The sequence below is a fragment of the Falco peregrinus genome, chromosome 3, assembly GCF_023634155.1.
Source record: "Falco peregrinus isolate bFalPer1 chromosome 3, bFalPer1.pri, whole genome shotgun sequence".
Classification (NCBI taxonomy): domain Eukaryota; kingdom Metazoa; phylum Chordata; class Aves; order Falconiformes; family Falconidae; genus Falco; species Falco peregrinus.
In genome coordinates, this window is record NC_073723.1 from 84,133,843 (window position 1) to 84,160,841 (window position 26,999).

Below are 26,999 nucleotides of genomic sequence, written 5' to 3' on the forward strand. Positions count from 1 at the left end.
TCTTGGCAAAAGAATGAGGTGGAAGACTCAGTCCTAGGAAGTGAGACATTCAGCACTGAGTGATATAATACACATTAGAGGGATTAATAAAAAACAAGAAAAGAAGTATGGACCTCAGTGCCTTTGCTTCTGGAGATTACGACTGAAGGAACAGCACCTGCGTGATGTGGTGGTAAAGAAGGACAGGATTTGGTGTTCCCGAGTCCTGTGTCCATCCTCAGGGCAACAGGAGGGCAAGCTTTGGCAACAGGTTGTGCTGCTGGTGTGCCTCAGCTCAGCTCCGTGGGTTGGTTGCATGAAAGTGCTAGTCGAATAATTGCTATGATGTTTGGCCAGCACTGAATGCGATAGGATATAGTCATCATTCAAAGGTCCCTTAGGTTTTCAGATACTGCTCTCATTAGTGAGCCTCCGTCAACAAAAATGCCATCCTGCAGTCAAGCAATGTCTTGGCGTGCCCAAAGACTCTTGTAATTCAGCTGCTGTGGGGCACAGAGATGTGTCAAGTGAACCGCAAACAACTCTGAAAAGGCTCCATCAGATGGATTTGATACACACTGTTTTTTTTGTAGCATGCTTTTTTTCAGCAAAAGGTGTTCTTTTGTTAAACTGTGTTTTAAATGTCGACTATTTCTGTCACAGGTGTAGGTCCTTAAACTGAAAAGTAAATTGCTTACATGAATTCCTGGAGTCCTCACTCAGGAGAAGCTGTTTTGCACTTTGCTCAAATATTCTCCAATTTTATAAAGTAGAGAACAACAGTTTCTGGATTGTTTGACTGAAACTGTTCTATAAAAGTGGATATGTCGTATTAATGAGTTACTAGTTTTTTACAAAGGCAGGTTATGTCTATTAATTCTAGACATTTGAATATAAATGTGAAATTATTCCTCCCTCTTTTTTTTTTTCCAGATATTTAATTCTATCATGTTTGCTTCAAATTCAACAGTACAGTAATGTTCAATCCCTCCCTATGTTTCTTTGTTATTTAGATGAGTGGGGTGTATTTGTTAGAAGATGAGATTCTTAGATCCAAACACAGAGGCAGAAGGTGCCTTCCTGCCTTTACTGGGTGGAACTAGATACTCAGCTGAGATAAACAGAGTGGTCACAGGCTCCGTAGAAGAGGAAAGACTGCACTAATGGCAGATAGAGCCTTACCCAGCTCTTGCCACTAGGCAATGATACGCTGTACAATTGTGTGCTGCATTTGCTTATTAAACTCAAGTTGCAGTACTGTAGTTGACTTGAGACAGATAAGATGGTGATGCTACTATCACTTGGATATTCCAAATGCAATTTTCACCTTTGCTGAACTGGCTGCTCATGCACTGATACCTGTTACAGCTGAAGTGGATGATGAATCCTTATTTAGCCAACTGAGATAATAAAAGAGAAATTTGAAATGGGAATGCACGCTTTTTTTTTAAAAAAAAGCTGCTTTGGAACCGCATCCTTAAGGATTTTTAAAGTTAAATCTACAAAACCCCATGATCTACCAGAGGGAAAGAAGGTCCTTCTGAACAAATTATTCCATGTCACAGTGTATATTTTCTCAAACAAAACCCCAGGTTGAGCCTCTTGCAGATTACTATCATTGTGGATGGACCCATTCCCTAAATACAGCACTAAATTAATGTGAGGCTACTTACTAGGACTTGCAAGCCAGTAGCAGGAGCGTTCTTGATTTAGCCAAGTGCTAGCCTCTGATCTTTCAAAAATATAATTCTGCCCTTTTTAAAAACAGATGAGCTTTTCACAGAGGGGTGCTAAACTTTCAGGAAGAAACCATTCCTAATGGGAATCTGAGGAAACTCTGGATTTCCTCTCCAGTGGCTGTATGCAGCCTGAGTTACTTTATTCCTAAAATAGGACTATAGTTCGATGGCTTTTATAGTAGGAGTTAGTTCTTCTCTCTAACCAGCTGTGAACATTATGGAGCCATCCGTGTAGATGTAAGTCACAAGAGTGCAACCCTCTTTGCCCTTGACCAAAGCACATTTATATAAACCCCAGAAAAGTCTTACTGAAACATAATCCACATGTTCTGCTGTAATTTAAAACGTGATCGTAGTCATCAGTGTTATAAAAGATGAAAAATTTGGGCATAAAATTTATATTCTTTAGTATTAGCATGGCTAATTCACTATGCATTACTTGAAAATTGCATACTTTGTTTGAAAGCAGTGTTTTCACCCAGAACTGAAAATCTCCAGAATTCAGAGACTGTGAATTTATCAAGGCTGTGTTTAAAAAATTACAGTTATTAATGCCTCTTCTCTTTTTTTTTTTTGTGGAGACCTACTTTTCAGTGCAGTTTGGAGCACGAGTAAAAAGCAGCGCATGGGTGGGAAAGAGTGAAAGACTTCTTATGAGAAGTCAGGAACTGTAGCACATTCCTCCAAGTCTCACAAGCCTGAATCCAAGGAATAATATAAAAATCCAGGTTTTGGCCTCCAGCATGGTCATCTTTATTTTCCACAGCAGCTGCACTGCATGGAGCTGTGGGATTACAGGATTGCAACCCTTTAGGATCAGGAGAGTTGACACTAATCCATACATACCAAAATCCACTTTAGGTCTCTGAGTGAAAAACAGACACCTCCCGTCTATTCACCACAGATGCGTCTATTGCTCAGAAAGTTTTTTTAAGTTTTTTCTAAGGAAAAGCAGGAGACTTTTTTCATATTTATCCACAAAGAAATCTTTTGCCTTGTTAGAGCTGGGGAAAAAACAGGAGGGGGCATAACTGAGCTGAAAACCAGTCTAGGTGAAATCAGATGCATATCCTAGATAAAGGAAGCTCTTTCCTTGTGGAAAGCGTAATGATACGGGCTTTTAAGAACTTTGAGATCTGAAGAACCATTGTCACTTGCACTAGTTGATAATCTGAAGAGCAAGCTAATGAGATCCCATCAGTGGGATCTTTGCTTGATAGAAGTAAAATAATAACACCTGGTCCAGCTGGAGAACCTTTTTCCTGTTTACCAATAACATTTAAACATACATTTCTTCCTGAACATCAGTATTTACCTTGCATTTTCATGAACAACTACTGATTGTTGTTACCATGCTATCCTCTTGGTTGAAGAGGACACTGACTCTTGCTGCGTGATAACGCATCTAGACTGAAGTATGTACGGTGAAGCCTACATACAGGCTAATTACTAACACATCTCTGTTATGGGAGAATCATTTACCCTTCTGCTGTGCATTTCCCCTCAGGAGAAAGTTTACCACAGTTTCCTGGTCCATTCAGGTCAGTTCCAGGATCAATAAGGCTTATTATTAGAAGATCCAAGATCATTAGGGAGGGTTATTATTAGGGGTGTTACAGGGAAGGAAGCAATGAGGTTCAAAAGGCAGAGCACAGGGGTGGCTGGGGAAGAAGAGACAGTGTGGGTGTTACTTACCCACTGATGTCTTTACCGAACTGTCAAATGACAGACTAAGGTGGAGACTGGTCTTTCATTGCTCTCACAGCTTCTTTAGATCAAAGGGTGAGGAAATAGGCTGGTACGTTTGTGTGTGGTATTTATATTGTGGTATTTATATATATTTATATATGTATGTATAGTGTGTATACTATACAGCACTGTGTGTAGTATACAGGCAGTGCCCCATTCCTGCTGAAAACCATCCCAAGGAGGGTATGCATTTGCTCGTTTTGGTGAGCATAGGGCCTCTGCAAGGAAGAGCTTTCACCCTGGTGGTTTTTGTCCTTTATCATGTTGATTTCCTTTCTAGGAAAGAGACCTTTTTTCAGTGGCAGTTTAGCCACTGAGGGACAGACCTCTTCCTGGGCTCACTCTTTCCAAGGTTGGGGTCTGATGTGCTTTCCACAGCCGAAAGGTTCAGAGGAAGACAAGCAGAATGCATTTACAGAAGCTGGAGGAAAGTAACTGGAAGTTCTTGGGAAGGTCTCTCCTAATATAACTACAGGAGCTCATTGCCACAAGAGGGTGCTTGCAAGCTCATCACTGGCCGTCTCTTCAGAGAGCTTCACAGTGAAAATGTGCTGGAGCCTTTAAAATGTTGTTTCTAGAAAAGACAGATTAGATACAATGATAGATTACCACCAATCGGAAGGTTGTACGTTTATCTTTTAGCCAAATCGAAATGTATTGCTTACAAAGGTTTTGTGAGTCATTAATTTTGGAGAGCTCTCCTAAAAAAACCTGTGCATTCAAACATTCTGCTTAGCCTCTTGCAGCAGATCTAAGCTGCAGTCAGCCTGTGTCTGACAGAATGTAACAGAAAGGAAAATATATCTATTAAACAAACAGAGAGGAGCTGAATCGTATGCCTTAAAGCCAAAGGGATTACTTTTTGATAGTTTTGCCAGTGCACAAAATGCATTTCACGTAATTTCTGAGTACACTACCAAATATGTTTTTAAAATGCTGCAAACTCTCCTTTCTATTCTTAAACAGTGTGAATATATGTATATATTTAGAGACCAGAAGTTAGCAGTAGCATCTGTCAGGCCCAGGACTTGGAGTTCACATCTAAACTGGTGTCTGAATGTTCCTAAACGTCTGATGTGGTGCGAGAATGCACTGGATACAAGTCACATCAGGTTTGGGTTATGCTGTTAGGTGATCCGTCTTTGACTATCGTTTTTGCTAGCTTTTAGGGGTTTTGCCTTTCTGAAAAAAACCCCACCAAAACCCAAAAACCTTAAACAAAATGTTTCACTGATATAATTGATAGGAAGACTATTATTGTAACATTGGATTTTGAAGTAATTGGCAACTGAGAGATTCTCCAAAATAGTGCACATAAAATTATTTCCACGAAAGGTATAGTTTGAGCCTTATAATAAACTCACTTTCAGTGGTTCCCAAACCCGCTGCAGCTTCGTGCAGCAACTGGCCAGAGCAGCAGGTGCTCCCAGCCTCATATGTTCACAGGAGGAAGCTTTGCTGTTTTAAATTTATCGCTAGCTGGAAACACCTGTTCCAAGCCAGGCGTAGTAATGTGTTGTTCATTTAAGGATCCGGAAATACATTATCATTGTTCACAGGGTGGTTTACAGCCTTTGGAAGCCTTGCTGAACATTGCATATCAAGCCAGTGAAAGACAAAGAAATGAAATGAAAAGCAGTTTACCATTTGCTGGAGCAGGATCCTGATGTCAGTGGGAGTCTGTCACGTTACCCCCCCACCCCCGCTCTCTGCAGTTAGTGGTTTGGATTGCTAATGTTTAGGGCACCTTAAAGTGCAGACATGGGATTTGTGGTAGAAATGCCTTCAGGGTTTATGTCAGAATCCCCCCCTTAAAGTTCAGTGCGTCATTTATATTGTTTTCGGAAGCCAGACCTCTCACTTCTTTCTTATTAATATCAATTCCCTTACTTTTAAGCCATAGCAAAGTGACCCGCATCTAGCACAGATATCAAGAAGCAGGCACAGCAAAGAGGGATGTATAAATTTGGCTGCCATGTGTCATGTGTTATTACTGTCAACACTATCAAAACCTAGCACTAACATTTGACAGTATTAACACTGATTAGTGTGTGCTATGCAAACAGGAAAGCTAGGATTAGTAGGGCTGCATTATTTGTCAGAGATCATCACTATTTAGTAGTTGTACGTAACATGACAGTCTAAATCAACTGAAAATATGAAATTCAACCTGATAAAAATTGTGTTATTTCCCCTACCATCTTCTCACAGTATTTTCTGTCCTTTACAGCCAGGGACCCTGTAAACAGAACACAGAACACGGAACCCTTCCCTGAAAATGGAATCCTGGGCTGAAGTGCAGTGTTACTGAACCCTGACATAACTTCCTTTTAACATGCACATTATGATGATAAGCTCCACTAGGTGACCCATCAGTTCATTTTAGGTTTATCTTATCTTTATTAATATTTCCTTAAAGTTTCCTCACATGTTCCTTTTCTAAAGTTATACCTTGTTTACTCCTGCTGTGACCAGAGATCTCACATACATTGCAAAGCTCAATTTTGGACTGATTGGACTATATCGAATGTTACTTCTGTTTCAATTGTGAGAAAATGATGCCAGTTTCCTTCTTTCCATATAAATGTTTTCATTCTGTACATTGCTTTGTTGCACAACAGTCTGCTGCTGCTAGCAAAGGCCTTCTCCTACCTGATCTAACTTCAGACTAAGTACTTTCCTAGTGTAGTCTCACCAGCTGTTACTGCAAAATAGTACATTATTTTAACAAAATTAATCTTGAGCATGAATGTGTATACCTGCTAACATCCTGAGCAAATATATTTTAAAACATATATATGTATTTAAATGGGATCGCATTAGATTTCCTAATTCAAGTGCCTTAATGTTAGAATATGCCTGAGCTAGCTAGCTGTAGCGGCTACTAGCTCTTGTTCACATGTTCGGGTCTTCAGTTCTTTGTTTCAAGCTGAGGTGCAGAGAGGAAAGAACAAAAAAAGATTTTTCTTGTGCTACGTCCTGTTGCTGCTGTTTTCAGAAGTATCACCAAGTGTCATCTTAACTCACAGTAGGACAGCTGGCAGTGCAGCCCGCGCCCCCTGCAACTCAGGCGGGACGGTGTGCCTCAGCTCGTATCATTTTGCAGGGCTGTTTCCACTGCTAGGTGTAATCCTGGGTGTTTCTGCTTCTGTCCGCCTTCTGCAGTGGAAAGGGTGGCTGGAAGGATGTGATACAGCGAAGAACAAAGCTTATATCACTAGTGATGCTGAAACCAATTCAGACAATATACATGTTAGTAAATAGGGAAAGTCACACTGATTTTATTACTTTTTCTTGTCTGATTTATTACACAAGTGGCACTCGTTTGCCTTGTTGTGTAATGAAAGCTTTTGCAGGCATAGTAAAATGAACTTTCCTGGGACTATTTTTAGAGGTGATCATGGAGATTTGGATTAGAATAGATTAAGGACTTCTGCGGAGATAATACGTATACTAAGCCATACCTTTACTTAAAGACATGTGACCTGACTGATACAAGAGGCATTTACAAAATAAGTGAAGTCGAACATATCCCACAAAATGGAGGGGGAAAATGGTGTGTGATCATCTGCATGTCCGCAACCTGGTCTGTGTTTTTAGCTAGCAGCGTGCAATTCACGCTGGGAAATGAATCTGTGAGCACTCATAATGCTGTGAAGCGAAGGTGGCAATTTTGTGCCTTCAATATTGAGACACTGGAAGGGGCAGTGCCATTTAAGCTTGCTTTTGGACTCAAGGTTGTGCTTCAGGCAGAAAATCCCTCTGCAAAGGAGGCAGAGTTTTGCATGCTGCTGCTCGTCCCCTGCTAGAATGCTCTTTTGCACTTATCTGATCATTTTCCCTGGCAAAATCAGCATCTCCCCCCCTTGCTCCTCTCCAGGTACACGGGATTTTGTCCAAGCAACAGTTAGACAAAAGCCGTTTAAATTCCCAGCTCCTTTTTTTTTGTTGTTGCTTTCCTGATATAGATTTGTATGTGACTAAGCTGTTGCAGCCCTTTCTCTAAAAGGTCATCCTAAATTATATTGTGTTGATAATATTAAAGCTTATGTGCTTGATGGATTTCTATAGCACATAAGCACCACTTCTCATGGGACTGATGACCTGAATAATTACCTCATCTCAGTTGCTGTTGATCTAATCAGCTAAACCAATTATAATGTAAGCTCAAGCCGTTTATGAAAGTTTCTGAAATTGCTTTAGGCAGACTGGAAGGTTTTGTGCATTATACATAGAATTATTCAGGTTGGAAAAGACCTTTGAGATCAAGACCAACTGTTAACCCAGGGCTGCCAAGTCCATCACTAAACCATGTCCCTGAGCACCACATCTATGCACTTTTTGAACACCTCCAGGGATGGTGATTCCACCACCTCCCTGGGCAGCCTGTTCCAACGCTTGACCACCCTTTTGGTGAAGAAATTTTTCCTAATATCCAATCTAAACCTCCCTCGGTGAAATTTGAGGCTGTTTACTCTTGTCCTGTTACTTATTATCTGGGAGAAGAGACTGACCCCCACCTGCCCACAGCCTCCTGTCAGGGAGCTGTAGAGAGCAGTAAGGTCCCCCCTGAGCCTCCTCTTCTCCAGACTAAACAGCCCCAGTTCCCTCAGCCGCTCCTCACAAGTCTTGTGCTTTAAACCCTTCACCAGCTTTGTTGCCCTTCTCTGGATACGCTCCAGCACCTCTGTGTCCCTCTTGCAGTGAGGGGCCAATTATTAGAATATACAGTATAATACATAATATAACATATAACATACTAATACATAAACTAGTATATAGCAGATAGTGATGTTCAGCACTACATTTTGCTCTTTTTTAATAGAATGTATATTTAGAATCTCTGTTAATCCAAGTTTCACGGAGTTGCAGATTTTTTAGTGGAGATTGGAATTGCCCTCAAATAATCCTGGGAGATTTATTTTGAAATGCTTAACCTGATTTTTTTTTCTCTTTTTCTTTGTATGTGAATTATGTTATAGTGAGTGATAGTTATAGATAGTTCTAGCGTTTCAAATCACAGATATAGGGTATATAGGATATACCCTAAGTTGATTGAACAGGCTTTTTAGCCCTCTAAATATGTACATTAATTTTTTTACCATGTCCCCACCTTTCTATATTTTGTGGTAGACAAGTTATTGTGGTTCAGTCAACTTTGTTTTGGAGTCTCTGATGTGACAGTTGAGACTGAATTACATGCATTACTGAATGCATGGCTTATATAATTATTTATAACATGTTCATAGTATGTCCCAAATCTCCCTTCTTGGAATGCGCCTAATGTAAAGCTATTGAACAGTGTTACATATCTATGTATATATTAAAGATAGTATTTATAGGTTCATCAAGAGTCGCAAACAACTGAAAGTGACTTAGTTTCAAAAACTGCAATTAATTGAGAAATGTAAAAAGTTTCACTGGAAATCACTTTGATGGCACCTTTTTAAAATGAATCCTGTCTCTGTATAATAATAAGTTGTGTGTAACGTATAATATTAAATATATGAATTATTATTTTAGTAACTCAACAAGAAAAATTTAAACACAACTTTGTATTCCTTTATGTTTTATCATTCTTCCATTTGTCTTACTCATAATATTCTTTCTGTAATATCTTTTAAACTTGGACATAATTTTCATAGTTCTCCCTACATATGATTATGGATTACAATGCATCATTATCTCATTTAATTCAATTACATGCAGTTTTAATCATTGCTGTTAAACCAACCTTGCAGAATTGTCATTAATACTTACAGATGCATGCAAAGCAAACAGGACGGTTGTTTACCGTGATGCTTATGAAAAGCAATATGTAACGTCAATGTAGTCTTTTGCCAGACCCATTTTTTGTCTGGGATAATAGGCGAAAAGCTATAATAAGCTGTTTTAATTCTCAGCATCTTGGTGAGAAATAAGTTGCCTGAAGATTTTTTTTTAAAAGCTAAAATAATTGAATGCTATATGTGATTTGCTTTGCTGTTCAGTTTGAGTTCATTATTGATCCTCTAGTATTTCTTGTGATCTCTATTATCTGTAATGATCTAGTGTGCAAATAGCCTTACATCTGTAACTTTGTTATAACATCTGATTTATCAAATTTTCTCCTGAGATATCCATGATCTCACTTAATCAGTTGCATTGTTGTGTCATTAGCCAACACAGCTGAGCAAAGCAGAGTTTATTTTTTGTAGTGGCAGCACTATTCCAGTCTTACATGGAATCAAAGGCGCATGAAGAATTATCAGTTTAAAAGGAATCAGAAGTTTCCCGTGACTATTTCATTCTATTTCAAACATGCAATTTCAAGTTTATGCTTTTGTGAGAAATTTTAATACAATACTTTTAGTCTGATCACAGAGGAGCAGTATGAAACTTACAATTTGTAAACACTGCTTGAGGAAGATGTTGCAACATCTGATTAACTTCAGGTTGTCTCATGCCTGAAACGCTCATTTATGTGCTCTGGGATGAAATTAAGAAAATTAGTTATACTTCATTTAGATTATAGGGAAAAAAGTAATTTATCCTAGACTGACTGTGTTTTCATATGTTCTCAATAAAGTACTGTTAATTTTGCGCTGTCACTTCAAAACAAAGGGGAATTTTTCAAAACTATGCTAGTTAGATAGAAATAAAAGATGTCAGTGCAGAAAAACTGTGGGAAAGCTCTGTGAAATGCCAAATATTCCACAGAGGAAAGACAGAGCCCTCAACAGTTGGAAATATTGTGGCTTCTACTTGGAAAAAAACCTGTTAGTGAGCTGAAATTCAACCCCCCCCTTATGTGGAAAAAATTGATCGTAAAGGTTAATGCAGCTGATGTGATGGATGACTCATGCTTTCTCTTTGACATGCAAAGTCTGTATGTAATATTTGAAAAGTGAAACAGGATCTGTTTCAAACCTCATTTCATGTTTAAGGTCTCTTCTGCACAGAGGATCAAAGCAGATTTTTTTGCCTGTTCTGTTTCATTGGTCTGCGAGAATGATGGGCAGCAACTCCGGCTGCCGATTGGGAGAGAGCAGGTCTTAGCGAACACAGCAATCCTTGTGAAACAGGGATACGGTGCTTGCATGCTGTGACATGTGTACAGTTATTCCTTCAGAGAATTGATTATTATTATATATTAAAGGGAATAGTTTGAGTATTTACTAGGGTTTAAAATAAGTGGTGGTTGAGGACATGTGAAAGGGATGAGAGCGAAAAGCATGCCATTGAAGGAGAAAGGTTGAAGACTTAGGGAGAGGACATGCATTTCAGGATTACCAATCCAAAATCAATCAATATTATTGATCATTATTAATTTAATATTGCATTATTAATCATTAATAATTTAAGAATTATCAATCTAGTCTCCTAAAGCTTTCACATGTAGTGAATATGTCTAAGAATTGTTCTTACTGACAAAAGAATAGTAAGGCTCAATTTAAAAAATATACTTTTTTTTCTACATACACTGACCACTTCATAACTGTACCATGACCCTTTATATGAGGAGCAGAATAATTGATGTCTTGGTAGAACACTAATAAGATAAAATGTCATCTCTTTTTTGAAGATTACCAGATTACTCAGGTTCAGGATTTTCTAGCTAAAATTCGTTTATACTGCTTTATTTTTATCTTTTAAAAAAACATTAAGCACACAGCTGTATTCTCCTGAAGACTGCTGTGATACAGGCTACTGCTTTACTCATTACTTCAAAAGGCAGCTTGCTGAAAGCAATTTTGTATTAGTTATATTTATTAATTGAGATCGTTGAAAGATTTTCTAATATATTATGGCTGTGGATAATAGTGTTTATTGGCATATGAAGTTAAAGATTCTAGACTAATACTCATGTTGCAATTGATTGTGTGTTCTGGCTGATCCACTTGTACTAATTTTCAGCAAGCAGAATATAGACAGGGCCAGAAATGGATGCAAAGAGCAAAAAAATGGGGGGGAGCAACCTGAAACCACAAATTATCATGGTGTCACTGGACCAGGATTTGGGAAATAACTGTTGACTCCAGGGGTTTTTCGCAGTTTTCATTCTAAAGCTGTAGCCTCCTGCACCTCATTTCAGCATCTGATGCATTTGGAAGAATTATGCAAAGGAAAGCAGTCCCTCAGCAAGTTGTCTGTCTGACCCACCTCCCCATGAAGCACATGACTGCTGAGGGTAACCAGACAGCACCTGCATCAGCTTTACAGCCCTGGACGGTGCTGGGAACCATTTGGTTGTGAAGCGACTTGTTTTCATGTCCTCATGTGATTACTTGTTTTGCTTGTCAACTGGGGAGTGCTGGGCATGCTCTGTCAAAGACCAGGTTCTCACACTCTTATCTGATCCACTTTGGATCCGTACAACCATACTTCAAAAATTGTTTTCCATGCTACTTCATCATGTAATGCCTCAGAAAGCTCCTATTCTCTGTTGCCTTTCCTTATCGTTAAGTAAGCAGTCTTTGATAGCACCTTTAGAAAATAAATTTCAGAAAATGTTGATATCTAAGTAATTCTTCTGGTTGGTAAACTCAGAACGGTGAATGAGTTTCATTGATTTTGAGATCATTTGTGCCTTATGTCTGCTGAAATCAGAATGCCAGTGTGTGCCAGATGCGTTAGATCCTATCTGATGGAGGTACCCACTGAAAGTAGGACAGAAGTTCTTAAATACTGTATTGCAAAAGCCTCTTGCAAAAAAGAGCTGGTATTTGTTGTTTGTTACTGTTTGGTTTACTGTTTTACAATTTGTTTTTCTTTTAAAGAGAGCAAAAATTGAACTTTTTTTTAAAAAAGCATCTAGTAAATAAAAAAAATTGTCCTGTGAAAATATACTGTGAAAATATCCTTCAGATACTGAGTGATACAGTTTTTACTTTTTTCCATTAGAGGTAACAGCTACTTATTAACTTAGTTATTCTTATGGCTTTTTGAAAATAGCACTCTTACTAAAAAATGTCATTTTTTTCAGTGAACAACAGGATCCCCCTTCTTATTGTCAAGAATTTTAGGTCTCCAAAGAATTGTATACTTTGTTTTCCACCGCCATTATTAACTGACATTTTACTGCAATTTTGGGTGATGTTTTAAATCTGCAGAGGTTTTGGTGTTGTAAAGACCTATATCCTGGACATCAGGTAGAAAATGAAATTTTAAAGAAGTGAAATAATGCTCAAGTTCTTACCAAATGGACACTGAGACAATGTTCTTTAAAGCTAAGAATGATTACATTGTAGTAAAACTTGGATTAATCTGAATAATCCCACCAGGAGAGTACATACTTTTTGGTGAATGTATACGTGTGTATATATATATGTGTGTGTATATATATATATATATATATATGACTTCAAGCAGAATCCTCTGTACAATTTCAATAGAATGGTTTGAAGTACTACAAGTTCTTCACAAGGAAATGGAGATGCTCTTTATGAAGCAGTGGTGGGCGTCACTTCATACTGAGGACAAGAGTGAGTTGAGAATAAAAGAAACCAGAGTAATAATTTTAATGAAAGACGCAATTGAGAAATACCCTATGTAGCCTGTGAGCATCCCAAAGAGCTGGCATTGCCTCTGTATCTTAATGAAGCTGTTTGCCACCTAAGCCAGAAGGCCAATCCAGAACAACAATGAAACAGGACACTGAATTATTAACTAACTAGTTACAATGACAATAAATTAGAAGCTGCAATTGTTGTCATTTGGCAAATGTCTCTGTCTCAGTAGTGTCCATGGGGAAAAGCAATAAAGAGAATGTTTAGGCAAGAGCCACTTAGAAAAATGAGGGCAGGGCAGGCCATTCAGTTTTCATAACCAGCTTCTCCTTCTTGCTAGTCTTTTGTGGTTATGAACTTGTTGCACGCCTGTGTGAGTGCGTTTTAGGCAGGCAGGGTTACCAGAGAGGATGAGATTTGTGCCTCTGCCCTATCTTTTCCAAAGTCAGATACTGATGCTGAGCTCAAGAAGACTGAGTCATGCACTGGCAGCGAAGAGGGAGCTCAGGGAGCCCTAGTTAATCTGCACCAGCCCCCTCTACACCCATCAGCCCCGTGCAGATGAACATCAGTAATTGCCCGAGTAATCCTGAAGACTGGAGATAATGGTTTTAATCCTAGTGGTCAAATGAGCAGCCAGGATTAAGTATGTTCCACTTAATTAATGACAAGTGTATTTTGCTGTATTTTAGGGAAGCTGTCAGTTTGCCACTGTGGAGTGACACACTGTCTGGGTACCAAGCAGAGTTACAAGGTTTAACTCCTGGCTTGGCTTCCTCCTGGAAGTTTTACAGCTTCCAGCTGTCATAAAACACATTAAACAAGAACTCTAAAAGCAATTTTATTTTATTTATGATTACAAAAACAAAGTCTAGTTCTAATGGGAAACCTGAAGCATTTAAAGATGGCAAGAGGCAGTATGAACACAATTCCTGCCTATCACTTCCCCTTCAGAGAACAAGTAGTTGTTTTTCAGAGAATTAATATTCACAGCAGGTCCGGTTCATCTTACCTGCCAGGTTCATTGTATTATACAATAAAATCTGATTTATTCTCATTTGGATATAGACTATATAACCATATAAGCATAAGCCATTTATAAACAGTTACTTTCCAAGTAGCATAATATAATACCTACTCTCTCAGGTATTTCTGAGGAATACCAAATGTTACTTGCCAAAGGGCAGAGATAAAAAGCAGTGTTTTGGATCTGAACATTGTGCCTGGAGCTAATCACTGGTTACGCTGACACCTTTTTAGTTCTTCAGTCTCGGGCGCGGGAGGGAAATACAAAAAAGGAGGCTAGTATGCTTCCTCAGTGAACTTTTCTAAGTCTGGTAAACCTAACTCTCTCTTTATATTTTACTTACAGAATGGTCTTATCGTTGCCTGTTACCAAGGTTATGTGGATATTGTAATAGCCTTAGCACAATGCCCTCACCTTGATGTGAACTGGCAGGACAATGAAGGGAACACAGCTCTGATTACAGCTGCACAGGCAGGTAAGGCTCTTTGTCTCGCCTCTGACATACAGGGTCTTAGGAGGAGTGTGTGTTGTGGCTCTTATTTTTAGGATTTTTTCAAAACCCTAGAAGAAAGTAGCCTGCGCAAAATAATCCTGGCCAAGCCCACTCCCAAGTAAGTTTGTCATTACTTTCTTTGAAATAATTAATCTACAGTAATATTTATCCAATATATTAAGACAGGAAAAGCTATACATCTCTTTTAGATGCCGTTGACTATTTTAACTTAAAAATAAAGAAAATCTTGCCTAAGTGTGCACTACTATATTGCTTTGTTCCTTTAAGCTTATTTTCCTATGTTTGCTCTGGCAAGCAACCAGTCAACATCGTGGTCGTATAATGTGCTCTATTGGTGCTGGCAGCATCTCTTTTCTCATGTTTGTTGCACCTACCTCAGTGGGTCTGTGGTAAGTGCTGACTGTAGGAAAATGTATTCATTAAGAAATATCTTAGCTGCTAAGACATTCTTCAGCCACTCCATAGTTAAAAGCAAAAGCCCCTGTTACATAGTCTCAGCAGGTTTCAGTGTTTTCCAATGCTGTTTTTATAACAGATTGATAATATTGACATTGACCATGTTAATCCTGATGCAGACTGGAGTGAAAGCGGAGTTTATCCCCAGGTTTATTTTCATCCCACCCAGCATGGTAATATTCAGTGAACAAGTGTAACAGGTCACAAATGTGAGAGATGCTTCCAAAAGATTGACTGATTTCAAGTGTACAGTTAAAAAGCAATCGGTCGATTATTTCTGTTAAAACTGAAACACTGTGCTTTAACCTTTAAGGGAAGCTGTAGTTTTCTCTTACAAGTGTTAACAAAGTGCTAAAGCATGCAAATCAGGAAAAATTTGACCAAGGAAGCCACCACTTTGTAGTCTAGAAGTTATTCCAAAGGCTGCCTGACTCTGCACCCACAGTTTCCTTTGCATCCCTCAAACACGCTCTTCAAAGGCAATCAATTTACAAGGGAAGGCATATTGCTCTTTATCATGCCTTCTTACTGATGAAGCATATGGGATGTTCATGGGAGTTCATGGGACATAGTATTCCCTCCCAGACCCTGGCTGGTTGGAGGAAACAAATTTCCATTGGGCAATGTCAATGGACATTACCAAGCCATGTCTACAGAATGGAGCAGTTCAGTTTTGATGTTTGTTTAGTAATATTGCCACTAGACATTTCCAGGTAGTACCAGACTTTGTGTTGTACCAAAAAGTGAACTCTGCTAAAGAAGTTGCTGCGAGATAGGTCTTGAATACTGGAAGAATTGTGCCCACAGTAGTCACGTTCATAGCAAAGACATGAGCATAGTAACTTTCCAAAGAAAGTGGAGAAGTATCCAAAACTAACCTACTTTTATTTATCTGCCCTAATATAAATTTTGACTATAAAAGTTTTAACGCTGACTCCTTCCTGACCTTTATAACTCATGATAATGAGCTCAGGATTAATCCAGAGGGCTGACATTGACTTGACACTCTCTGCCAGTACTTGCTATTGATCCCCAAAGCAACTGAAAATGACTGTAGTCAGCAGAAGCTTATACAAACTCCTAACAACTTGGATGTTTTCCCTTGCCTATGATAATCCTGAGCTACAGTCTTGAAACCAGTTATTTAATTCATTATCACAAGACACTGTGTTAATATGTAAAAGATACGTAGTGTTAATAGAGATTACTGTGAGGTTAACATCGCAACCAGAGGAGCTACAGTGCAATAGATGCTGCTTAATTATTGCTGAATGTTAAGCAGTAACACTGAGCAGTGTATTACAAAGAACTCAAAGCAAAGCTTATGCAAGCTTTCCCTTAGTGGAGGATTTATTTGTTGTTTGTTGTGTTTTTTTTTTTTTAACTTTAGGCCATGAAAATAATATTTTTGCAAAATATATTATTCTGAGAGATTGCTGTTATTTATACCCAAAGTATGGGTTTTCCTATGGAAAGTCTAATGGCAAACCCACATTATTTCCGTTAATGACAAGGTGCTATCAGAAGGTTTCAGAAAGTGCTGCTGTTTTTGTTGACCCGTTGACCAGGTGGCTATCATGGATGGCCAGACCCCTAAGAGGATCTGGATGGGAAAGAGGCTGCGGTCCTGAGGGATCCTTCCTTGTGTTTCAGGAGCTGCACCTGTATCACAAGGTACAGATACTAAGGGAGATGACAGGGAGGCCTCTTTACTTGCTAAAGGAGTTTAGAATGCACACTTGCCTGTGCTGTTTCATGACTGCCCAGACATGGTGCTCAAATCTAAGTGCCAGCTTGAATTAAATAGAATTATCTTAAAGACCAGCTAGAGTCTCAGAAGATAAGTGAATTCAGTTCTTCATACTGCTTTTGATAATTTAAGATTTTCATCCTTCAAAGGAAGTATCTAAAGCTGAAGTATTTTGCATGGGCTGACCTGAGAAAGATAGGCTGGAGGGATCAGTGAAAAGCAGTACTTTCTTAACAAGCTTGTTAGTGTAGAAAAATAACCACAGACAGTGCTCTGCTTAGTGTGTGAATTTCAGGTTTGCAAATTGGTCTGTTTACTTGCTCTCTCAATATTTCTTACAGAGATGGGATCCCTTCTTAAAGAGAGCTTGCCTCCCAAAACTCTACATTTGTTGCAGCCTGCAGCAGGTGGTGCCCAGAAATGCGTGGTGATTCTGTTAAAGCAAAATCAAATGTCAGTACAAGGACAATGCAGAAAAAATGGGAGATTGATACAAACAAGAGACTGAAATAATAAGTGGAAAGGAAGGAAGGAAGGAGAGTGGTTTCAAAAGAAGGGAAAAGGGAGGAAGTTTACATAAAAAAAATTTCTGATTTCTGCTGCTCAGGACATAGCTACATCGGTGGCAGTATATGGTAACTGGCATACACTGGTGTTCAGAGAGAGTCATATTTGCTCACAAATTGTAGATGTTTTATGTTACAGGGACTGCAAAACGTAGTTGTTTTATGTTACAGGGACCAGTTTGAGGCAAGGCTGTAGAGCTGGGAACATGAAATCGGAAGTTACCCCAGTTTCTATTTATTAAGGGAGACAAGGGAACACAAACGCCTAAGGCATCCAGAGGATAAAATATTGTGGGTGTCTTCAGTTCCATCCATCCTTCAGAAAGCATTCACTACCCATAAACCAAACATAGGCTTTTGCAGGTACAACTCGAAATTGTGATGTTATGTGGCAGAGCATCTTCCTTACTATGCAGCTTATCCTTTTGCCTGTATTACACAGATTATTAGGTAATATTGTCATCATTATGGGCATTTCCTCTGTGACAGCAATTAAGTGAATTAAGCTATTACAGACATCTGTGCTGATCTCTAAATATGACTCACAGGGTGAAGGAAGTGTACCCTGAGCATGCCATTTCTGGTAGAATATAGATCTGGCTTACAAACAGCAAGAGCCTGATACAAATTCAGTATCACCAAACTGGCTGAGGCCAGGCTAATTTATTTTAAAGCTGCATACAGCTTTCATAGCAGACTTTAAATCACGGAAGACTTACCCGGTTTATGATTTAGATACATGCTTCTAGTTTGCCCAGACGCAGGAGAACTGAAGCAAACTTTATGGCCTTAAATCAAAAGTGTATGACAGGGTTTGAACAAAAACTTGGCAGCTCTGAGCTTTGCTTTGAATTTGATACCTGTTTGAACTAGAAATTTGAAGCAAACCTCAGAAGACAGTAGCTCCTGCAGATTAAAACTGAAGTGGTTTTCAGGAATCCCTGAGACACAAAACTTCTGAGAATCATAAACCTCTTCATTTTCTTTGTTATTTTATTGCTGGTACTTTTTCTGTCTCATTTGAGGCCATCTGTACTCCCCTGGAGAGTTTTGGCTGAGCAAAGTCTTTCAGGATTGACTCTTAGGATCATCTCAGATTTGCAAAATGTCTCTCACTGCAGCTATACTTTTGGCAAAGGGGAGAACATCTTTAGTAATGTAATAACTGCTGAAAAATCTTCTACCTTATTATTTCTGTTTGTTTCAGTTCCTATCTCTGGTTTCCATGGTCAAAAAGTAGTATTTCCAAAAGTAGCTGTTCCAAAACCTTCATGAAGACACACACTGTAACATCAGTAAAACAGAGCATGTCCTGCAAAACAGTTTAGGCACAAAGATGCTCCCAGTAGTAACCAATACCTTGCTGGGATTTGATCTTATGCCATAAAGTTAGTGAAACTGAAGCCTCCAGTATCGAGTAAGCAGGACTGGGTCACTTGATCCTGCCCTGAACTCAGTTCACTTTTGCTTTGTTCAGCTTGTTGTGGCTTGCCATATCTTTATATTTCATTTGCATTTACTTGGTTTTCTCTGACTCTGGCATGGCTAAGCTGATCTGCACCATCTCTACATTTGCTCAGGTTTCAGGAACGTTTTCAGTTATACACCAAGGCAGCAGAGTCCAGCAAATCCTAGGAGATAAAGAGTAACACCTAGAAAACACCTTAAATTAATTGGTAAAGATTTTGTTAACTTGCTTTCCAAAGTGAATGCAGCACTGTGTTGGTACAAAGCAACTGGTGATGAAATCTGCACCGGATGTGACACTGTAGACTTTAAAAATTGTCCTGTATGAATTCTAATCTGCTTCAGTAACATTTCTGGATGAATCTGAATGACATGCATCACAGAATATTCAGCTGGACCGCAGAGTGAGATGAGTGAATATTTTTACAGCTCCTAGTAATTAAATTGTGATTGTTGCAGCTGCCTGACAGACTGCATTATTTTATAAAGCGTCAAAGCACCATAAAATGAATGACAAGTGAAGGGAAAACTGTTTTGAATGAGTCATAATGGCACTAGATATTCATCTTTTTCTAATAGTCCAATTATAAAGACTTGATGTTTTAATTGGTCGTCCAACCGTTTAGCAAGAGATGTCTTCAGCTACTCAGTACGCCCTTGCTGACACCAGTTATCCTGGAGTACGAGGCACATGACTGGCAGCAACTGTTGCTTTTAGAAGCAGAACTTAGGTCATTTATTTTACTACCAAAACTGAACATCAAGCCACATTTTCCTGTTGCTGGAGAGTAGACAAGTGGCTTTACACTGTCAGATGGAAAAATAAAAATGTGGGATTCTATACAAAATACTCCTTTGTCTCTTATCAGGCCTGGCATGGTTTGTTAGTATTATTGGCTGGAACTACCATGTGTCATCACATTTTAATGAAGCACCATGATTCTAAGGCTCAAATTCACCAGGGGAGGGAAAAAGCTGAACCTTTCCAGTCAGTTCTGATGGCAGGCCTTCCTTCCATAAGCTGTAGGAATTCCCTTTGCAGTGCTACTCACTGAGTCAAGAAACTGAAGGCCCTTGCAACCTCTGAGTGCCCATCTCTGGTCTTCAGTTATTCCCCTACCTTACATTGGCTTTCCAGAGAGGAGAGAAACGTGAGAGGATGTGGGAACCCAGGCTTCCAGGCTCCTGTACCAGCACTCTGGTCACAAGTCAGTGCCACTTAACCCTAAGGCTGACGACTGCAATGAGAGGAAGAGGATAAAGGAAAAGAGATGTTACTAATCATCTGTGTTTTCCCAGTTATCAAATCTGCAGGAGTAATTTTTGGTTTAACCTTGAGACAGTGCCTTAATTCTGTGACATATTTTCTCTTCTTTTTCATTTGTTTAAAGGGCATATAACCATTACAAACTATTTGTTGAACTATTTTCCTGGGCTTGATATTGAGAAGAGGAATGCATTTGGATTCACAGCACTGATGAAATCTGCGATGCAGGGCCGAACGGAATGCGTGAAAGCCTTGATGATGGCAGGTATGCGGAGTGTTTTGCTGATTCTTTGTCATCGTCCAACTGTAAATATTAGACAGTCACACGCAAACACCAAGACGAAAATTGGCTTCTGGGCTGTTTACTCTGAGAGGTGTGGTGCAACCTGCCCTGGAAACAGGTGCAGCTTTTAAGTAAGTCATAGAGAAGGCGGTGAAGCCACACGCTGCGGGTGCAAGAGCACTCAGTTTGCCTAAGGAAACTCATCCAGGACCTCTCCAAGAGCTCTCAGGGTGTGATTCATTGTCTCCAGGAGAGTTCAGGGAGTGTGAGCATGAAGATTTGTAGACAAGGAGTTAATGAATTTCACAACACAGTCGGGAAAGACACAGAGTTTTGCTGCCAGCTCTGTGGGTGTGATGGTGGAAGGGTGCCTGATGGTGGTGGGACAACAGCCAGACCTCCATTCCACCTGCCAGCTGGGGCAGGTCCCAAGGCAGGGAGCAGACAGCTTTGGGGGCTCTGGTTTCTGTCAGGAGAGCTGGGTGTAGGGTTCATATTCCACAGGGGACATTGGTAGGAAATTTGGTGACATAGGAGTAACTTCACTTTCTAACGCCTCCAAGTTTGGTCTCCAGGTTTATGGGCACCAGGGCACCAGGAGGGCTGTATCTGCTGCAAGGAGGGAGTCATGGCACAGGCAGTGAGCAGATCCATCTGTGCCCATGTGCCTGTCTTCACATCTGGAACAGGAAACATGTTCCTTGCTGTTGGCTTTTGGCTGCAGTTGGATTTCTGGCTGTATGCATGGCAAGGCGAAGGGTCCTGGAGAGGAAGCTCAGAAGGGTGACAGGCACTGGGGGAACAGCCTCCGCAGGAGCAGTTCCAGCATACAGCACCTTTTAGCCACAATGTCGTATGGTTTTATTAAGTAATTGGTACATACATTATTAGCTAATAATTAAATAACGAGCACATACTAGTATATCTTCCTGTATTTCAGTTGCAGATATTTGACGCATATTAAATATTATGGAAATGGTAGTGGATTGCATGTGAATATTCTTACTGTCTAGACCAAGAATCTTACAGGTCCATTTAACTGAGACACCTCTTGAATAAGTAGTTCATTTCAGTCATTTTGCTGTTAGAGAAGTCTAAGCCCTCATAATCTGAATATTTTAAGTTGCAGGCATTTATCAAGCATAATGATATTGCTATCATTCATTTTCTTAACATCCAGTTTCTAGATGTTGATATGACACAGAAAATGTTTAGGTGATGTGGTAACCAGCATGTTATTTTCTGCAAGGTTCTGTAGCCTCTTACACTGGAATCAAGGCTTTGGAATTGGATCATTCATTTTGGAGTTAAATTTTTGTGACACAGAACTATAAAATGGCTGCCAGAGCTCAAGTACTGCTAGACACGGGTGTACTTTCTGGACTAACACATAGTTGTGCAGATGTAAGCTCAGAATTTTCCAGTGCCACTTAAAAATTATCACTTAAAATGAAAGTTAAATCCCAAGACCTTATGACTTGTCAAATTGACCTTACAGTGTCATGGCTTTCTATTGTTATCACTGCAGATCTGATGGCACCTTGTTCTTTCTGTTCTGGTCACTAGAAGCTATTTCACAACCTTTCTATCTTTGTAGATAATTCACTCCTTGCTATTCTATTTCTTGTACAAAAAGTATCGCTATCAAAGTTCACTATGTCGTTGCTGCCTCTGGCATCTGGATAGCCACCTTCTCGTTTTCCTGATTCCTAAGAAGACAGAATACTGAGGAGAATAAACCTTTAGCCAGCCAGAAAATGGCTTTGTTAGCCTCCATATCAAGCTTACCTCCAGAAAGTTGTATCAGCCTGTTTGTGCATCGGAGACAGTGAGGATACCAAAGATCATCCATTGGCTAAGGAGGTGTAAAGTTACTATACTCTTGAGTTTCTAAATTACAGTTTATATACATGTTTTGGTGAGTATTTTGCAGGTCTTCACATTTTAAGCTTGAAATAGGGGCCACAAAGGAAGTGTGGTAAATAACCAGCACTCATTTTAATATCTGATTACTTTTTAGTGCTGTACCACCAGGTGAAAGGGAGGGAGGGAGGGAGGGATCTGCTCATTCAGAATGGGTTTAGAAGTAGTTTGGGGCTTAAGGGATGATCAATGGCCGCTGACAATAAAGTGCTAGTTTGCTGAAGAAGGTGAAAGAAATTGTTTCTAAAAGATTTGGTGAACAAAACAATTTCACAAATAACCCAGCAAATGTCTATGTTAAAACATAAGAATGCATGGAAGTATAGGAGGAAACCACCCATAATCAGCTGTGAGTCTACTGGCACAGCTACAAAGCAGGTATGTGTCTTTAACAAAGAGTTACAGCCAGGAGGTTTTTAACCCAATATCTGTTTAGTGGCTTGGGTAAGATCTCTATTGACAGTCACACACTTATGGCAATGCAGGAGGTCAGTAAAGGAAAATCGCTCACCTTCCTAGCTGCCTAAGCGTGGATTTAACACAATCAGATGGGGAAGAGGTAATGGCAAAGTGTGACAGATGGTTGGAGCTGGATTGCCAAAGTGACTGCTCCTTCCGAAATCTGAGTTCCTGGAGGGTGGCCAAGGTCAATCACTACAAGATTAAGGCGCTCTGAGACACTTGGCCGTAATGTTGCTTTTTCAAAGTAAGTCTTTGGAACATGTGAATTTGCTATTCATGAGTGCACAGCGGGTAAGGGGGGAGCCCAGTCGCTCATCGGCAGTTTGTCACAGGCTGCTGCGCTGCCAGGAGCGCGCTGCTGCCAGCATTCCACAAGCAAGCCAGCCTGAGCAGGAGCACAGAAATGCTGGTTGTAATTCACGTGTCAAGCCTCGCTGTAATCTCCACTGTAAACTCAGTCCTGCTTTAGTAAAGTCATTGGAGTGGCTGTGGATCTGGAGACTGGGCTTTAAACACTGTGTATAGAATGGGTTGATAACAGATGCCTGAGCTCTTTCATTCCCCGTCTTTAAACCCAGCATGTCAGTTCTGCTTCTCAAGGGACATTAAACCTTCCTAATCAAATAGGATATTTATATCCCAAAGGGGCATGTGTATTCAAAGTTGTGCTGAAAGTGATCTTCAGGGCAAGTTTCATAGGAAAATCAAAACAAGCGGCAAATGCAGTTTTCCTAAACGAAAACTTGTAGGCTATACTTACGCTGAAATGGTAATTAGTTCAAGAAGACTGCTATCGCATTTAAAAAGGGACATGACTATTCATGTCTCCTCCAGATGAGGCATTCTGCTGAATGACAAGTTTGTTCAGAAATGTCTACTGATTTGTGCAGAAAATCAATACCACTATAGTAAATCATGCTTTAGAAGAGATTTTGTGATACAAAGTATAAAGTCAGCATTGATTTCTGTTGAAAGATCGTGACTTTAATACTCTGTAGTATTGTTTTCTGAGACAAAATTTCCAAAACACCTGGTGGATGCATCTGTCAGGGAGCAGCAGGAGTGGGCTTCTCCTCAAAGGGAGGTGAGCCAAGGGTGACAGAAAGGTACACACAGAGGCACTAGCCTCATCAGCGAAGATGCTCTTTGAAGAAACAGAGCAGGGCTGGTGACAATAACCAGGATCAGCCAGTACTGCAGTGATTGCCAGGCAAGTCTGTGGTGACAAGGCAAGTCCACAGAGACAAGGTAGGTCTGAGGTCAAAACAAGAAATTAAGTCTATGGGTCAGGGTCCAAATCAGCAAGGCACTTGGCCAGGCACAGGCACAGCTGCAACATAGCTCAGGCAGGGACCAGAGCTGAGCATGTGAGCTTCAGTGCAGCTCCCAAGCAAAGGTGGGGAGCCCCCAGTGAGCGCTTTCTTACACAGCTTTGTTTTTTCCACAACTCTGATCCAAGGTCTCTCAGCTGCGCCGTATCGGGGCTGGCATGTCTTTTCCCTGGAAGTCTTTTCCTTGAAGATAGTGGTAAGCAGGTGTTTGTACCTCTTGCTCGTTTACAAGCAGAGCATACTGTTCACTAACAGTTGTATTTGGAGACAGTTCCTTTGGCTGCTGTTCTTCCTGTGGTATGCCTTTGGCTGTTACGTGTACAACAAGGAACCAAATTCCACGTAATCTGCCATGTTCCCAGTCAGCTCCAGTGGGAAGGAGTGCAGGCACAGGCAAGTGTTGAGAAAGGCACAGGACAAGAGGCTAGCCTCAGATGGGAGGGATTCAGGGGGAGGAAGTTTGGGCAGATGGTTCAAAGACGGGTTTGTGGAGCAGGGGGACATGTCTTTGTGTGCCTTTGTTCCTCCCCTCACTGGTTTGTCTGTAGCTTCTGCAGTCATGAACTTCGTCAAAACCTGCTGCCTTTGAGATCTTGCAATCCTTTCTTCAGCCCACAGCTAATGGACTCTTTGATTTGATTAACCCTTCCTCTTCTTTCATCTCTGCCTTCCAGCTGGGCCCCATGCTTGACTCCTTGCAGTGCCCCTGTGCTTTCTGAGTGGTCCTTTCTGCAAATTTCACTTAAATTTACACTTAAAGTGAGATCAGCTGTTTTGCTTAGGGTCTCTCCATCCACATTCACTCCTGGTCTGTGTCTCTAGCATCCTCTTTTTAGGGATTATCTCAGAGACATAGGAATCTGGTACTTACGAGAGTTAAAATTGAGCTTTTGGTCATTGTCCCTATGGTCTCTTTTTTCGTCTGTTTTTCTGTAATGACAAGACATCCTTTGTGGGAAAGGTTAGACTGGACCCATTGCAAACTGGTTCTCGCAATCATTCCTTATATCTAGTCCTCCTTATGCTAGTTTGAAATACTGTCACCAAGATAATCCATTCTGAAAAAAACAATTTATCATAATGTTTCTCTGGTCTTTTCCTCAGGTCTTGGTCTCTGGACATCTCCCTCTTCCAAAGCAATGGGACAGAATGTCTTTTCTTTTGTGACAATATCTGTGTAGGTCAGTTTTGTGTTGACTGAAAGTGGTGCTTCAGCTGATAAAGAAGCCGTGCAAGAAGTCAAGCATTGTGGCCCATTCATATCCCAGCTTGAAGCTCTTTCAAGAAACCCAGAAATTACCTAGAGGGCCAGTGATATGTGTAAACCACAACTGAACGTTAAAGAGCTCAGTTATGTTGAAAGCAGCTGGGCAAAGTGCCCGTGCCTGGCCCAGGGAATGTGCTGCAGACTGCTGAACAAAGTCTCCATTCTGGAGTGTGCAAAGCTCCCTCTGAGACCACTCAAAGTTTAAAGGCAGAATGTAAAACCAGGGGTTTTCAGCTTAAGAATGTGGCTGCCTGAAACCAGAGAGTATTCACTCATTCTCCTATTGATTTCATTCATTCACCCACATACCTATCTAGTGTAAAACATCAAGATGTGTGTGCCCAGGTGGTATGCCCAGGATCACTTGGGTGCTATGCAAAGGATATGATGTTCACTGTCAAGTCCTCGACACATCTCTGAGATCCTTTTTGACTGGCAACACCAAGCTAGTTTTTGGACAGGTCTTTTGTGCCCTTTAACATTCACCAGCTGTAATGTATTGGGTGTTTGCAACAGTGCCTTGCTGACTCCAGCTTGCAAACCCACTTGTTGCTGCTCATTGTTCTGCAGCAATCCTTCCAAAGGTGCACTCTGCACTGAGCTTCTGCCATCCCTTACAGAGCTCTTCTGTGTGAGCAGAACTAGGCACATGCCATCCTCACTGACAAACACCCACAGTCCCACCCTAATACCAGAACTGAGAGGACATTCCTGCAATTTACTGCATGCCAGGTAATGTGACAGCACTGGATATAGTACTACAGAAGTTGTAAAGGGTACGGTAGAGCAGACCGGGATGCTTGCTCCTCCTGTTACTCTTGTATCCTCTCTTCAGGCAGCCAGGTGGCCTGGAGGAGAGTGGAACCCCACTTGAAAGCAAAAGAGTGAAGAACAAAGGCAGAAGCCCATGTGAGGGAGCTTACGGGAACATGGAGAGATCAAAAGGAAGGCAAAGCTGGGAAAGGATGCAGAAACGTATGAGAGAGAGAATGGTGATGGGGACAGATGTCAGAATTGGATGGATCATAAACTGGGAATAGGGGGAGGACAGGCCAAAAGATTATAACCACTAGAGATTATTTCTGTGCAGGACCTAACGCTGTACTTTGAATGTCTATGCCTCTGCTGTCTGGCATGTGTCCCAGTTGACTCTTATGGCTGGTCCATTTGGTGATAATAGCATGGTTTTGTTAACAATTACTTCATTTCTTCAGGGCTGGTAATCTAAGGTAAATGAGAACAACTGTTCTGGGCTCAGACTGAAGGTCCATCTCTGACATGTATGGAAGCTTTCCTTGTACTTGATCACCCTTGTCACCATCCTCTCAACTTTCCCTAATTCTATAATCTTCTTTCAGAGATAAGAGAACCTGAATTGTACACCTGGGGTTTTCTCTGTTTTTTCCCTTCTTTTTTCCTTCTATTTTTTAATGTCTTTCTAGAAATTCCTTGTCTTTTATTTGCTGTTTTCACCCCTAGTGAGCACTGAGTGGATATTTTTATGGAACTTGTGATCATTAGCCCACCATCTCTCTTCTGAGTGGCAGCAATCAGTGAAAAGCCCATTATTCTGTATGGGAAGGATTTTTTGTGTACAGAATTGTTTCTATTTTTGTCACTCTGTTCTTGTGAGCTCAAGTAAATGGATTTTAAAATGGTAGGTGACATTCAATGCAGTTGAAATTCATTATGTCATCCTTTGCGTTGTTTTAAGAGAATTCCATATATACA

The 26,999-nt window shown here is 40.3% G+C and overlaps 1 protein-coding gene across 1 annotated transcript in view; it reads left to right on the top strand.

The window, feature by feature from the left end:
- The window catches only part of ANKRD33B (ankyrin repeat domain 33B), a 46,580-nt gene that overhangs the window by 17,568 nt on the left and 2,013 nt on the right, over window positions 1–26,999 (top strand). The window contains exons 2-3 of the mRNA XM_027788333.2: window positions 14,328–14,457; window positions 20,127–20,267. Of these exons, the coding sequence (XP_027644134.2) occupies window positions 14,328–14,457; window positions 20,127–20,267 (271 nt within the window). The remainder of the gene's footprint in view (window positions 1–14,327; window positions 14,458–20,126; window positions 20,268–26,999) is intronic.